This window comes from Bombina bombina, chromosome 6 (genome assembly GCF_027579735.1).
Source record: "Bombina bombina isolate aBomBom1 chromosome 6, aBomBom1.pri, whole genome shotgun sequence".
Taxonomy (NCBI): domain Eukaryota; kingdom Metazoa; phylum Chordata; class Amphibia; order Anura; family Bombinatoridae; genus Bombina; species Bombina bombina.
Window position 1 is genome coordinate 831635345 of NC_069504.1, and position 12735 is coordinate 831648079.

General features: G+C 41.9%; 1 protein-coding gene across 3 annotated transcripts in view; it reads left to right on the top strand.

The window, feature by feature from the left end:
• Positions 1 to 11645, top strand: part of PRNP (prion protein) — a 103220-nt gene extending 91575 nt beyond the window's left edge. For all 3 annotated transcript variants that reach the window (XM_053718191.1, XM_053718190.1, XM_053718192.1), the window contains one exon: positions 9375 to 11645. In XM_053718191.1, the coding sequence (XP_053574166.1) occupies positions 9385 to 10137 (753 nt within the window). In that variant the 5' untranslated portion in view covers positions 9375 to 9384 and the 3' untranslated portion in view covers positions 10138 to 11645. The remainder of the gene's footprint in view (positions 1 to 9374) is intronic.
• Positions 11646 to 12735: the final 1090 nt, after the last annotated feature.

The following is a 12735-nucleotide window of genomic DNA, read 5'->3' on the forward strand; positions in this document are numbered from 1 at the left end:
TCCCCTAACTGCCACCCCCAGTCATTCTCTTGCAGCTCTCGACAAGGGAAGTAGCTAGAGAGATGTGGTGAATTAGTGTAGTTTATCTTCAATCAAAAGTTTGTTATTTTTAAACGGTGCCGGCGTTGTACTGTTTTTTACCTCAGGCAGAAATTAGAAGAAGAATTTGCCTGAGGTTTTTGATGATCTTAGCAGGTTGTAACTAAGGTCCACTGCTGTTCTCACGCATAACTGTTTAAGTGCCTGCCTTGTCCCTCCCTTTATCCATGTCCTAAAGCTTTGGTATTGGTATCCCACAAGTAATGGATGAACCCGTTGACTGGATACACCTTACAAGAGAAAACAAAATTTATGCTTACCTGATAAATTTCTTTCTCTTGTGGTGTATCCAGTCCACGGCCCGCCCTGTCACTTTAAGGCAGGTGTTTTTATTTTTTAAACTACAGTCACCACTGCACCCTATAGTTTTTCCTTTTTCTTACTTGTCTTCGGTCGAATGACTGGAGGTGGTGGTTAGGGGAGGAGCTATATAGACAGCTCTGCTGTGGGTGTCCTCTTGCAACTTCCTGTTGGGAAGGAGAATATCCCACAAGTAATGGATGAACCCGTGGACTGGATACACAACAAGAGAAAGAAATTTATCAGGTAAGCATAAATTTAGTTTTTTCTAAAAATGAAAACCATGATTTAAATTGGTCTTACTAACTAGTGATTTACATTGTGATTAAAATCAAATCCACCCTGCCCATGATTAAAGGGACATTATAGATGAGAGTACAGCTGGTGAATGTAAAATATGTAGGTATGACACTCATAATTTGCTTACTATACTCATCTGGAGCAAAATATGTTTGCACCAGGCTATGTTTTTAACCCCTTCTCAAGATTTAAACACATTGGGGTTGATTCCAACCTTCCAATCATTTTTTTATCGGCTGGTTTTCGGCTCCTGATCTGTATTTTTCTGAGTGATCACAATAATAACAGTAACATTTGCGTATTGAGAAAAGTTCAGATCGGATCCGAGCAAATAGTAGGAAAATCACCCTTGTGATCCATGAACAGCAATGGATTTGGCAATCACATTCCTTTCCGACCACGGGTTTTGCAGGGTTTTTTTCAGCAAAAAAAATAGACACATCAAATTCAACACACAAAAAAAAAAAAAATCCCTGTGGGCCGCCGGCCGGCAGATGCTGCTCACTCTGACTCTCAGGCAGCTGCAGTGGAGAGAGCGCAGCAAGCAACTTAGCACAGTTGTCACTGCCCGCCTCGGTAATATGTGGTAAAAAAAAACCACTAGCCTCCCAGTCCCTACCCGGTATATAGCACATGTGTTTGAGTGACACATGGCGTTCACTGCAGGAACATAGTGTGTGGGCGGGATTAACAATTGACATGATGTGACATCTTACTACATTCATTCTAGAGCACCGGTGTCGCAAATTTCCACACTACACTGGTTCCGTCCTGCTGCAGTTGATGATGTATCATGTAACTATTTGTCAGGTTAGTCCCTCCCCGCCCCCGTCAACACCCCCCCCCCCCATTATCCATCTCAGTGTGTTTAGACCGCGCACCGGTTACAATGGCGGCCGTACATCAGCGAGATGACCTGTTCTGGGACCATACCCACATCCTGCAGACGGTAGTATCGACTCTTCTTCAATTTCAGTGAGTCATCGGGCGAGGGAAATAGCTGCTCAGTGTGACAGACACATATATGTATGTAACAACATGTGTATGGTGCAATGACTAATATATATATATATATTTATATGAGTTGAAGGGAAAACTAGTTGGCTGGCTTGGAGGGGGCGTGGCTGGGCCGGTCTATACAAATTTCCAGAGCCGGTCTGATTTCCCAGTCTGGCCCTGACAAAGGGTGTGCTAAACTGGCCTTTTCAATATGTTTGACACCCCAAGGCAGAACATACAGTGATATGAGATGTCATTGCAGAAAATGCAACATGTCTGCAGAAGGAACAGGACACATGCAGGAACTGTTATTACTTTAACTTTGCAGCACTGCTTCACATCAGACTGATTTCTTCAAACAGTGCCGTGCTCTGGTTGCACTGTGTAAGTTTTCCTTAACAAAGCACATCCACAGCAAAGTGATGTTTAAAGTGAACAGTCATTTATGCAGTAGAGCTGCAAAGCAGCAGCCCATTGATTGTTGCCTGGCTCTCAGATTGTTTTCAATCCCAGCCCCTAGCCGTTCCCATTCTGCTGGGCAAGAGACGTTCAGGACTCCTGGGCTTTAGAAATTGTGATCCAGGGGTATTTTCTAGATTTCAAAAATTCTCCTCCAAGGGGGAGATTCCATCTTTCTCGATTGTCTGTAAACCAGACAAAAAGAGAGGCGTTCTTACGCTGTGTAGAAGACCTATATACCATGGGAGTTATATGCCCAGTTCCAAGATCAGAACAGGGGCAGGGGATTTACTCCAATTTGTTTTTGGTTCCCAAAAAAGAGGGAACCTTCAGACCAATTTTAGATCTCAAGATCCTAAGCAAATTCCTCAGAGTCCCATCCTTCAAGATGGAGACCATTCGGACTATTTTACCAATGATCCAGGAGGGTCAATATATGACCACCGTGGACTTAAAGGATGCGTATCTGCACATCCCTATCCACAAAGATCATCACCAGTTCCTCAGGATCGCCTTTCTGGACAAGTATTACCAGTTTGTGGCTCTTCCCTTCGTGTTGGCCACAGCTCCCAGAATTTTTACAAAGGTGCTAGGGTCCCTTCTGGCGGTTCTAAGGCTGCGGGGCATAGCAGTGGCGCCTTATCTAGACGATATCTTAATTCAGGCGTTAACTTACCAACTAGCCAAATCTCACACGTACATCGGGTTGGCTTTTCAAAGATCTCACGGGTGGAAGGTAAACGTAAAAAAGAGTTCATTTATTCCCCTCACAAGAGTTCCATTCCTGGGAACTCTGATAGATTCGATAGACATGAAAATTTTTCTGACGGAGGTCAGGAAATCAAAGATTTTAACCACCTGCCGAGCTCTTCATTCCATTCCTCGGCCGTCCGTGGCTCAGTGTATGGAGGCAATAGGACTAATGGTAGCGGCAATGGACATAGTTCCGTTTGCTCGCTTGCATCTCAGACCACTGCAACTGTGCATGCTCAACCAGTGGAATGGGGATTATGCAAATTTATCTCCTCAGATAAATCTGGATCAAGAGACCAGGGATTCTCTTCTTTGGTGGTTGTCACAGGATCATCTGTCCCAGGGAATGTGTTTCTGCAGGCCAGTATACGGACGACGGACGCCAGCCTATTGGGCTGGGGTGCAGTCTGGAATTCCCTGAAAGCACAGGGAGTGTGGACTCTCCTCCCGATAAATATTCTAGAACTGAGAACAATATTCAACGCGCTTCAGGCGTGGTCTCAGCTGGATTCGGCCAGATTCATAAGATTCCAGTCGGACAATATCACTACTGTAGCATATATCAATCATCTGGGGGGAACAAAGAGTTCTCTAGCGATGATAGAGGTTTCCAAAATAATTTGATGGGCAGAGACTCACTCTTGCCATCTATCAGCAATCTATATCCCAGGAGTGGAGAACTGGGAAGCAGATTTTCTAAGTCGTCAGACTTTTCATCCGGGGGAGTGGGAACTTCATCCGGAGGTGTTTGCACAATTGATTCATCAATGGGGCACACCAGAATTGGATCTGATGGCATCTCGTCAAAATGCCAAACTTCCTTGTTACGGGTCCAGATCAAGGGATCCTCAAGCGGTACTGATAGATACTCTAGCAGTACCTTGGTCGTTCAACCTGGCTTATGTGTTTCCACCATTTCCTCTCCTTCCTCGTCTGATCATCAGAATCAAACAGGAGAGAGCTTCGGTTATTTTGATAGCACCTGCGTGGCCATGCAGGACTTGGTATGCAGATCCTTAAAGGGACAGATATCTGCTTTGTCAATTTTACTGCACAAGCGTCTGGCAGATGTTCCAGACGTTCAGTCGTTCTGTCAGGCTTTAGTTAGAACCAAGCCTGTGTTTAAACCTGTTGCTCCACCATGGAGTTTGAATTTAGTTCTTAAAGTTCTTCAAGGGGTTCCGTTTGAACCTATGCATTCCATAGATATTAAGCTTCTATCTTGGAAAGTTCTGTTTTCTCTTGTAAGGTGTATCCAGTCCACGGATTCATCCATTACTTGTGGGATATTCTCCTTCCCAACAGGAAGCTGCAAGAGGATCACCCACAGCAGAGCTGTCTATATAGCTCCTCCCCTAACTGCCACCCCCAGTCATTCTCTTGCAGCTCTCGACAAGGGAAGTAGCTAGAGAGATGTGGTCAATTAGTGTAGTTTATCTTCAATCAAAAGTTTGTTATTTTTAAACGGTGCCGGCGTTGTACTGTTTTTTACCTCAGGCAGAAATTAGAAGAAGAATTTGCCTGAGGTTTTTGATGATCTTAGCAGGTTGTAACTAAGGTCCACTGCTGTTCTCACGCATAACTGAAGAATATGGGGAAACTTCAGCTGGGAGAACGGCCTGCAGAATTAACTGTCCTGTTCAGTATATTATTTTCTAGAGGATGATAAGAACTAGAAAATGCTGACAGTGCCTGATATAGTTAAGGTAAGCCTGAGTGCAGTGATTTAATAACGACTGGCATCATGCTTGCAGTAGAGGGTAATTTTCATATTACTTTCTATTATGGCTTAGTATGTAAAACGTTTGCATATATATAAAGAACGTTTTTTACTGAGGTGATAAATCTTTTGGGGCCTAGTTTCCACATGGCTGTTATTTTACTCCTAGGAATAGTTTTTTAAGGCCCTCTGACTTTGAGTGCATGGTGGGAGGGGCCTATTTTCGCTCTCTAATTGCGCAGTTGTTTTTACATTCTGAGACATCCAGCTTCCCTGAAGGAGTCCCCTGACATATTGGATCTCTGTAAAGGATTTTTGTGCCCACAAAGTCGTTTTATGGGAAGGTAGGAGCCACAGTAGAGCTGTGGCAGTTTGCTTGTGACTGTTATAACGGTTTTTACAGTTTTTTTGCTTTGTTTTTGAACCTGAGGTGTTAATCATCCATTTGCAAGTGGGTGCAATGCTATGTTATAAAGATCATATTCTGGCTTTAAAAGATTTATCACCAGAGGAAATTGACAAGGGGGAAGTTATGCCGACTAACTCTCCCCACGTGTCAGAGCCTTTAACTCCCGCTCAAGGGGCGCCAAGTACATCTAGCGCGCCCATTGCATATACTTTACAAGACATGGCGGCAGTTATGAATCATACTCTTACAGAAGTATTGTCCAAACTGCCAGGGTTACAAGGAAAGCGAGACAGCTCTGAGGCTAGAACAAATACAGAGCTCTCTGATGCTTTAGTAGCTATGTCTGATATACCCTCACAATGTGCAGAAGCCGAAGAAGGAGAGCTTCTATCTGTGGGTGATTTTTCTGACTCAGGGAAGATACTTCAACCTGATTCTGATATGTCTACATTTAAATTTAAGCTTGAACATCTCCGCATGTTGCTCAAGGAAGTTTTAGCAACTCTGGATGACTGTGACGCCATTGTAGTCCCAGAGAAATTGTGTAAATTGGATAAATACTACGCAGTGTCTGTTTACACTGATGTTTTTCCAATACCTAAGAGGTTTTCAGAAATTATTACTAAGGAATGGGATAGACCAGGTGTACCGTTCTCTCCCCCTCCTGTTTTTAAAAAGATGTTTCCCATAGATGCCGCTACACGGACTTGTGGCAAACGGTCCCTAAGGTGGAGGGAGCAGTCTCTACTCTAGCGAAGCGTACAACTATCCCTGTCGAGGACAGTTGTGCTTTTCTAGATCCAATGGACAAAAAATTAGAGGGTTACCTTAAGAAAATTTTTATTCAACAAGGTTTTATTCTCCAGCCCCTTGCATGCATTGCCCCTGTCACTGCTGCTGCAGCCTTCTGGTTTGAGTCTCTAGAAGAGGCTCTACAGGTAGAAACCCCATTGGATGATATCCTTGACAAGCTTAAAGCTCTTAATCTAGCCAATTCATTTGTTTCTGACACAGTTGTTCATTTAACCAAACTAACGGCTAAGAACTCAGGTTTTGCTATTCAGGCGCGTAGGGCGCTATGGCTTAAATCCTGGTCAGCTGACGTTACTTCAAAGTCTAAGCTTCTCAACATTCCCTTCAAGGGGCAGACCCTATTCGGGCCTGGACTGAAGGAGATAATTTCTGATAGTACTGGAGGAAAAGGTCACGCCCTTCCTCAGGATAGGTCCAACAAATTAAGGACCAAACAGTCTAATTTTCGTGCCTTTTGAAACTTCAAGAGTGGCGCAGCTTCAACTTCCTCTAATACAAAACAAGAGGGAAATTTTGCCCAGTCCAAGCCGGTCTGGAGACCTAACCAGGCTTGGAACAAAGGAAAGCAGGCCAAAAAACCTGCTGCTGCCTCTAAGACAGCATGAAAGATCAGCCCCCGATCCGGCAACGGATCTAGTAGGGGGCAGACTTTCTCTCTTCGCCCAGGCTTGGGCAAGAGATGTCCAGGATCCCTGGGCGTTGGAAATCGTGTCCCAGGGATATCTTCTGGACTTCAAAGCTTCTTCCCCAAAAGGAAGATTTCATCTCTCACAATTATCTGCAAACCAGATAAAGAGAGAGGCATTCTTACATTGTGTTCAAGACCTCCTAGTTATGGGAGTGATCCACCCAGTTCCAAAGGAGGAACAGGGGCAAGGCTTCTATTCAAATCTGTTTGTGGTTCCCAAGAAAGAGGGAACCTTCAGACCAATCTTAGATCTCAAGATCCTAAACAAATTTCTCAGGGTCCCATCCTTCAAGATGGAGACTATTCGAACCATCCTACCTATGATCCAGGAGGTTCAATATATGACTACCGTGGACTTAAAGGATGCTTATCTGCACATTCCGATACACAGAGATCATCATCGGTTTCTCAGGTTCGCTTTCCTAGACAGGCATTACAAGTTTGTGGCTCTTCCCTTTGGGTTAGCTACGGCACCAAGAATCTTTACGAAGGTTCTGGGGTCACTCCTAGCTGTCCTAAGGCCACGGGGTATAGCAGTAGCCCCTTACCTAGACGACATTCTAATACAGGCGTCGAATTTTCAAATCGCCAGGTCCCATACAGACATTGTTCTGGCATTCCTGAGGTCGCATGGGTGGAAAGTGAACGAAGAAAAGAGTTCTCTATCCCCTCTCACAAGAGTTTCCTTCCTAGGAACTCTGATAGATTCTGTAGAAATGAAGATTTACCTGACAGAGGCCAGGTTGTCAAAACTTCTAAATTCCTGCCGTGTTCTTTATTCTACTTCTCGCCCTTCAGTGGCTCAGTGTATGGAAGTTATCGGCTTAATGGTAGCGGCAATGGATATAGTGCCGTTTGCCCGCCTACATCTCAGACCGCTTCAAGTCTGCATGCTCAGTCAGTGGAATGGGGATTACACAGATTTGTCCCCCCTACTAAATCTGGATCAAGAGACCAGGGATTCTCTTCTCTGGTGGCTATCTCGGATCCTTCTGTCCAAGGGTATGACCTTCCGCAGGCCAGATTGAACAATAGTAACGACAGATGCAGCCCTTCTGGGCTGGGGTGCAGTCTGGAACTCCCTGAAAGCTCAGGGCTTGTGGACACCGGAAATTTTTAGGTTCGCGACATCACTACTTCTCAATATTCTATATGAATTTGTCAACCTCTGCTCTATATCACTTAAAGGGATAGAAAGTTCAAAATTGTGCATAGGTGCATTTCAGTTTTAAAATATATAGTGTTTGAATCCTGATCCTCTAGTCAAACGTAGCATATGTGCGAATGCAGTTAAAACACTAATAACTTTTACCAGAAGCATTTTTGCTGATGGAAGTACATTTCAAAAATGCTTCTTTTTCTCTGCTTTAGTTTGTACCCAATGGTCCATTTTACCTGCTGGAGTGTATTAAAATGTATATACATATTTTATCCTTCATTTTGACATATGAAATAATACATTTCTCCTGTGGTATCCCTACCTATACTAAAAGTTTCTATACCATTGGCTATAGAAAAGCTGTGTAAACATAGACTGCAGAAAAAATTACACTAAATTATTAACAGTGGGGGTTAGGAGATATAAGTAATACAATTTTATTTTTCAATTGTTATCTATTAGGGTTTGGTATACAGACAAGTATGTGTGTGTACAGAAAGTGATAAAATAAGGAGATCTGATTTCCCTGCAAGCTCAACCCATATTTATGTGTTGTTGTTTCCAAGAACAAAACCAGCTACTTCATATACAAAAATAACACTAACAATGCAATTTCTCATACATTTTATACTCTGCAGGTGGTATAACAAGTAAATTGCAAGCACATTAAAGGGATATGAAACCCAAAAAATGTGTATTGTGATTCAGACAGTACATACCAATTTCCTTCTATTATCAAATTTGCTTCGTTCTCATGATATTCTTTGTTGAAGAGATACTTGGGTAGGCATCTGGAGCACTACAGGAAATAGTGCTTCCATCTAGTGCTCTTGCAAATGAATAACATTATTGCAAAACTGCTGCCATATAGTGCTCCAGAAATGGGCTGATTCCTAAGCATACATCCTTGCTTATTAACCAAATATACTAAGAGAACGAAGAAACATTTATAGAAGTAAATTAGAAAGTTGTATACAAAAAAATAATATGCATCTGAATAGTGAAAGAAAAATGTTGGGTTTTAAACCTTCTTACATCTGTGTTAGTGAAGTACAAAAGATTCACAGATATTTTTATATAGATTTTAGCTTAAAAATGCAATCTTGTTCTGTAAAGTTTAGGGAGTTTGATACAGCAGTAGCTATCCTATTATTGCTGTATAATAAAACCAAGCAAATCAGTTCATTAAAGGGACAGTCAAGTCCAAAAAAAACTTTCATGTTTTAAATAGGGCATGCAATTTTAAACCACTTCCCAATTTACTTTTATCACCAATTTTGCTTTGTTTTCTTGGTATTCTTAGTTGAAAGCTAAAACTAGGAGGTTCATATGCTATTTTCTTAGACCTTAAAGACTGCCTCTAATCTGAATACATTTTGACCACTAGAGGGCATTAGTTCACATGTTTCATATAGATAACATTGAGCTCATGCACGTAAAGTGACCTAGGACTGAGCACTGATTGGCTAAACTGCATGTCTGTCAAAAGAACTGAAATAAGGGGGCAGTCAGCAGAAGCTTAGATACAAGATAATTACAGAGGTAAAACGTGGATTATTATAACTGTGTTGGTTATGCAAAACTGGGGAATGGGTAATAAAGGGATTATCTTTCTTTTTAAACAACAAAACTTCTGGTGTACTGTCCCTTTAATGAGTCTTTCTTTTGGTTGCAGATTTCTCGACATGATGAAGTATCTTCACATCTTCTTAGTCATCATCTCCGTTTTCCTCCTATTGGCTGAAGCCGGAAAGAAAGGGTCAAAGAAAGGTGGTGGGTGGAACACAGGAAATAACCGGAATCCTAGTAACCCTAGTTACCCGGGGAACCCTAGTTACCCGGGAAACCCTAGTTACCCGGGGAACCCTAGTTATCCAAGGAACCCTAGTTACCCTGGTAACCCTGCCTACCCAAACAACCCTGGCAATACCTGGAATACTGGCTCTAACTGGGGCCACAATTACAATCCCAGTGGTGGCCACAACTACAATAAGCAATTTAAGCCTCCGAAGACCAAAACCAACATGGGAATGGTGGCCGGAGCAGCAGGAGTTGGTGTTCTCGGTGGGTTCATGCTGGGAAATGCTGTTAGCAACATGAGGTACCAATTTAGCAATGACGATGAGTACCGTTATTACAACCAATATCGCAACCAGATGCCTAATCGGGTTTATAGACCAGTGTACGACGAAAACATGGATGTCTCAAGGGATAAGTTTGTGACTGATTGCTACAACGTATCAGTGACTGAGTACGTCATAAAACTAGATGAAGGGAAGAATGCCAGCGAGATTAATCCACTGGAAAACAGCGTCAAGAGACAAATGATCCGTGAGATGTGTATTAGCGAGTACAGAAGGGGATCTGGACTGAAACTTTTTTCCAGTCCATGGCTTGTAATTTCACTTAGTATCTTCATTTACTTTGTTATCCAGTGAAGGTTCTAAAGAGCTCGTTTGTGTATATAGAGATTTCTAAGTATATGCAGGATCAAAAATGTCATGTACCACTGCCTATCATCTGTTGTGATTCCCTCAGTAGTCACCGATGTGGAATTCTATACAAAAGTATGCAGCGCCATACAATCATGTTAAATCAAGTATCAGCGCTGCATACAGTATGAAAGCAAGCAGTGGACTCTCACTAGGAAACTGATCTGTATTACCACACTGGTTGACATGTATAATTTATTATGTGTTTTTTTTACATTTAAGGAACATGTACATGCATGTCATAATTAACAGATTGTGTAGGTTTAATTTTTCCTGTGACCGTCTTATAGATTTCCTTTACATGTCTTAATTTTGCTTTTGTCATCTGCAGGGCTTAAAAACACGCAATCAGTAGAATGTAGAAAAATATTATTATAAGGGTGTATTACCAAGCTGAATGCGTAATTTTACATACATTGTTTGTTTATATCATATATATATATATATATATACACACACACACACACACACACACACAAGGATGGAAAAGGGAAGGGTGAAAAGTTACTAGTCTAATGTTAAAGGGACATTCCAGTCAAAATTAAAATGCACATAGATGAATTGCACCTTTGAATAGAAACATATCTGCAATATACATGTATTTGCAAAAATTCTTCAGGTAGATATTCCATGGTGCTGGTGGAAGTGCTTTATTTTCCACTGAGAATATCTCTACCTTTATTGGAACATATGGGTCTCAGGCAAAAAGTGGCAACGTTTCGAGTTATGCACCCTTAATCATGCCATGATTAAATGTGCATAACTCCAAACATTGCCACTTTTTGGAATATATATTTTGGAAGAATATATGGGGAATGTGCAGTAGCCCTATCCACACTGTGCACGTGAAAACAGCGTGTGCTGGAAATCACTGATATGTAAAAAGATATTTTCAGTGCAACAACATTTTAAATAATTCAGCTGCTTAGAGAGACTGTATCATGTCAGCAGTGTTGCAAATTGAGTCATTACCAAATGATATAAGCACCTTAGGCTCACTGAGCAAGTGATTTGTTTAAAATGCTAGTTCACAGAGCATACTTAAATACCCTCTTGAAACCGCTATAGCTTTTACTAGAAGCATTTTTGATAATACAAGTATATTGAAAAATGTTTCTTTTCAAAAAGAAGTGCACCAGTGTGCATTCCAATTTTGGTTGGAATATCTCTTTAAATATAGTTAAAGCCTAATTTCTTACTTGTTTCTCCACCTCTGAATATCTTCTGTTTAAAGTACTTAGTGTTTCTTGTGTTTCACTGTTCCTGGCAAAATTAATCTGTTTAAGGTTAGAAACGTGTAACCCAATAAAGCATGCCGAGCTCTTAACGAGTAATAAAATCACAAATTTGTACTCACAAAGCCTGGTTATATTTACAGTATGAGTTTGACAACTATGTCTGATTGTCTTGTTTGTACTTGACTATTCCTGGGATAAATGGCTTGTATAATGTCACTCTGGCTCTATATTTCTTACCTTATTTCATATGTACCTATATTAATATATATTGCCTGTAACAGCTCATCAACAAGGCCTATGTGCCTGTAACAGCTCGCCAACAAGGTCTGTGTGCCTGTAACAGCTCATCAACAAGGCCTATGTGCCTGTAACAGCTCATCAACTAGGCCTATGTGCCTGTAACAGCTCATCAACAAGGTCTGTGTGCCTGTAACAGCTCATCAGCAAGGCCTATGTGCCTGTAACAGCTCATCAACAAGGCCTATGTGCCTGTAACAGCTCATCAACAAGGCCTATGTGCCTGTAACAGCTCATCAACAAGGTCTATGTGCCTGTAACAGCTCATCAACAAGGTCTATGCGCAGGCCTATGTGCCTGTAACAGCTCATCAACAAGGCCTATGTGCCTGTAACAGCTCATCAACAAGGTCTATGCGCAGGCCTATGTGCCTGTAACAGCTCATCAACAAAGCCTTTGAGCCTGTAACAGCTCATCAACAAGGCCTATGTGCTTGTAACAGCTCATCAACAAGGCCTATAATGTGCCTGTAACAGCTCATCAACAAGGCCTATGTGCCTCTAACAGCTCAAAAACAAGGTCTATGTGCCTGTAACAGCTCACCAACAAGGCCTATAATGTTCCTGTAACAGCTCATCAACAAGGCCTATGTGCCTGTAACAGCTCATCAACAAGGCCTATGTGCCTGTAACAGCTCATCAGTAAGGCCTATATGCTTGTAACAGCTCATCAACAAAGCCTATAATGTGCCTGTAACACCTCACCAACAAGGCCTATAATGTGCCTGTAACAGCTCACCAACAAGGCCTATGTGCCTGTAACAGCTCACCAACAAGGCCTATGTGCCTGTAACAGCTCATCAACAAGGCCTATGTGCCTGTAACAGCTCATCAATAAGGCCTATGTGCCTGTAACAGCTCATCAACAAGGCCTAAATGCCTGCATTTAAAAAGTATATTGTACAAAAAACAAATCAGGACTGCTGAGGTGTCTTTGAAATTGGATCCACTTGTATGGAATATTCATTGATATAATCAATCACTAACACACTAGTCCACTTCAACAGGGT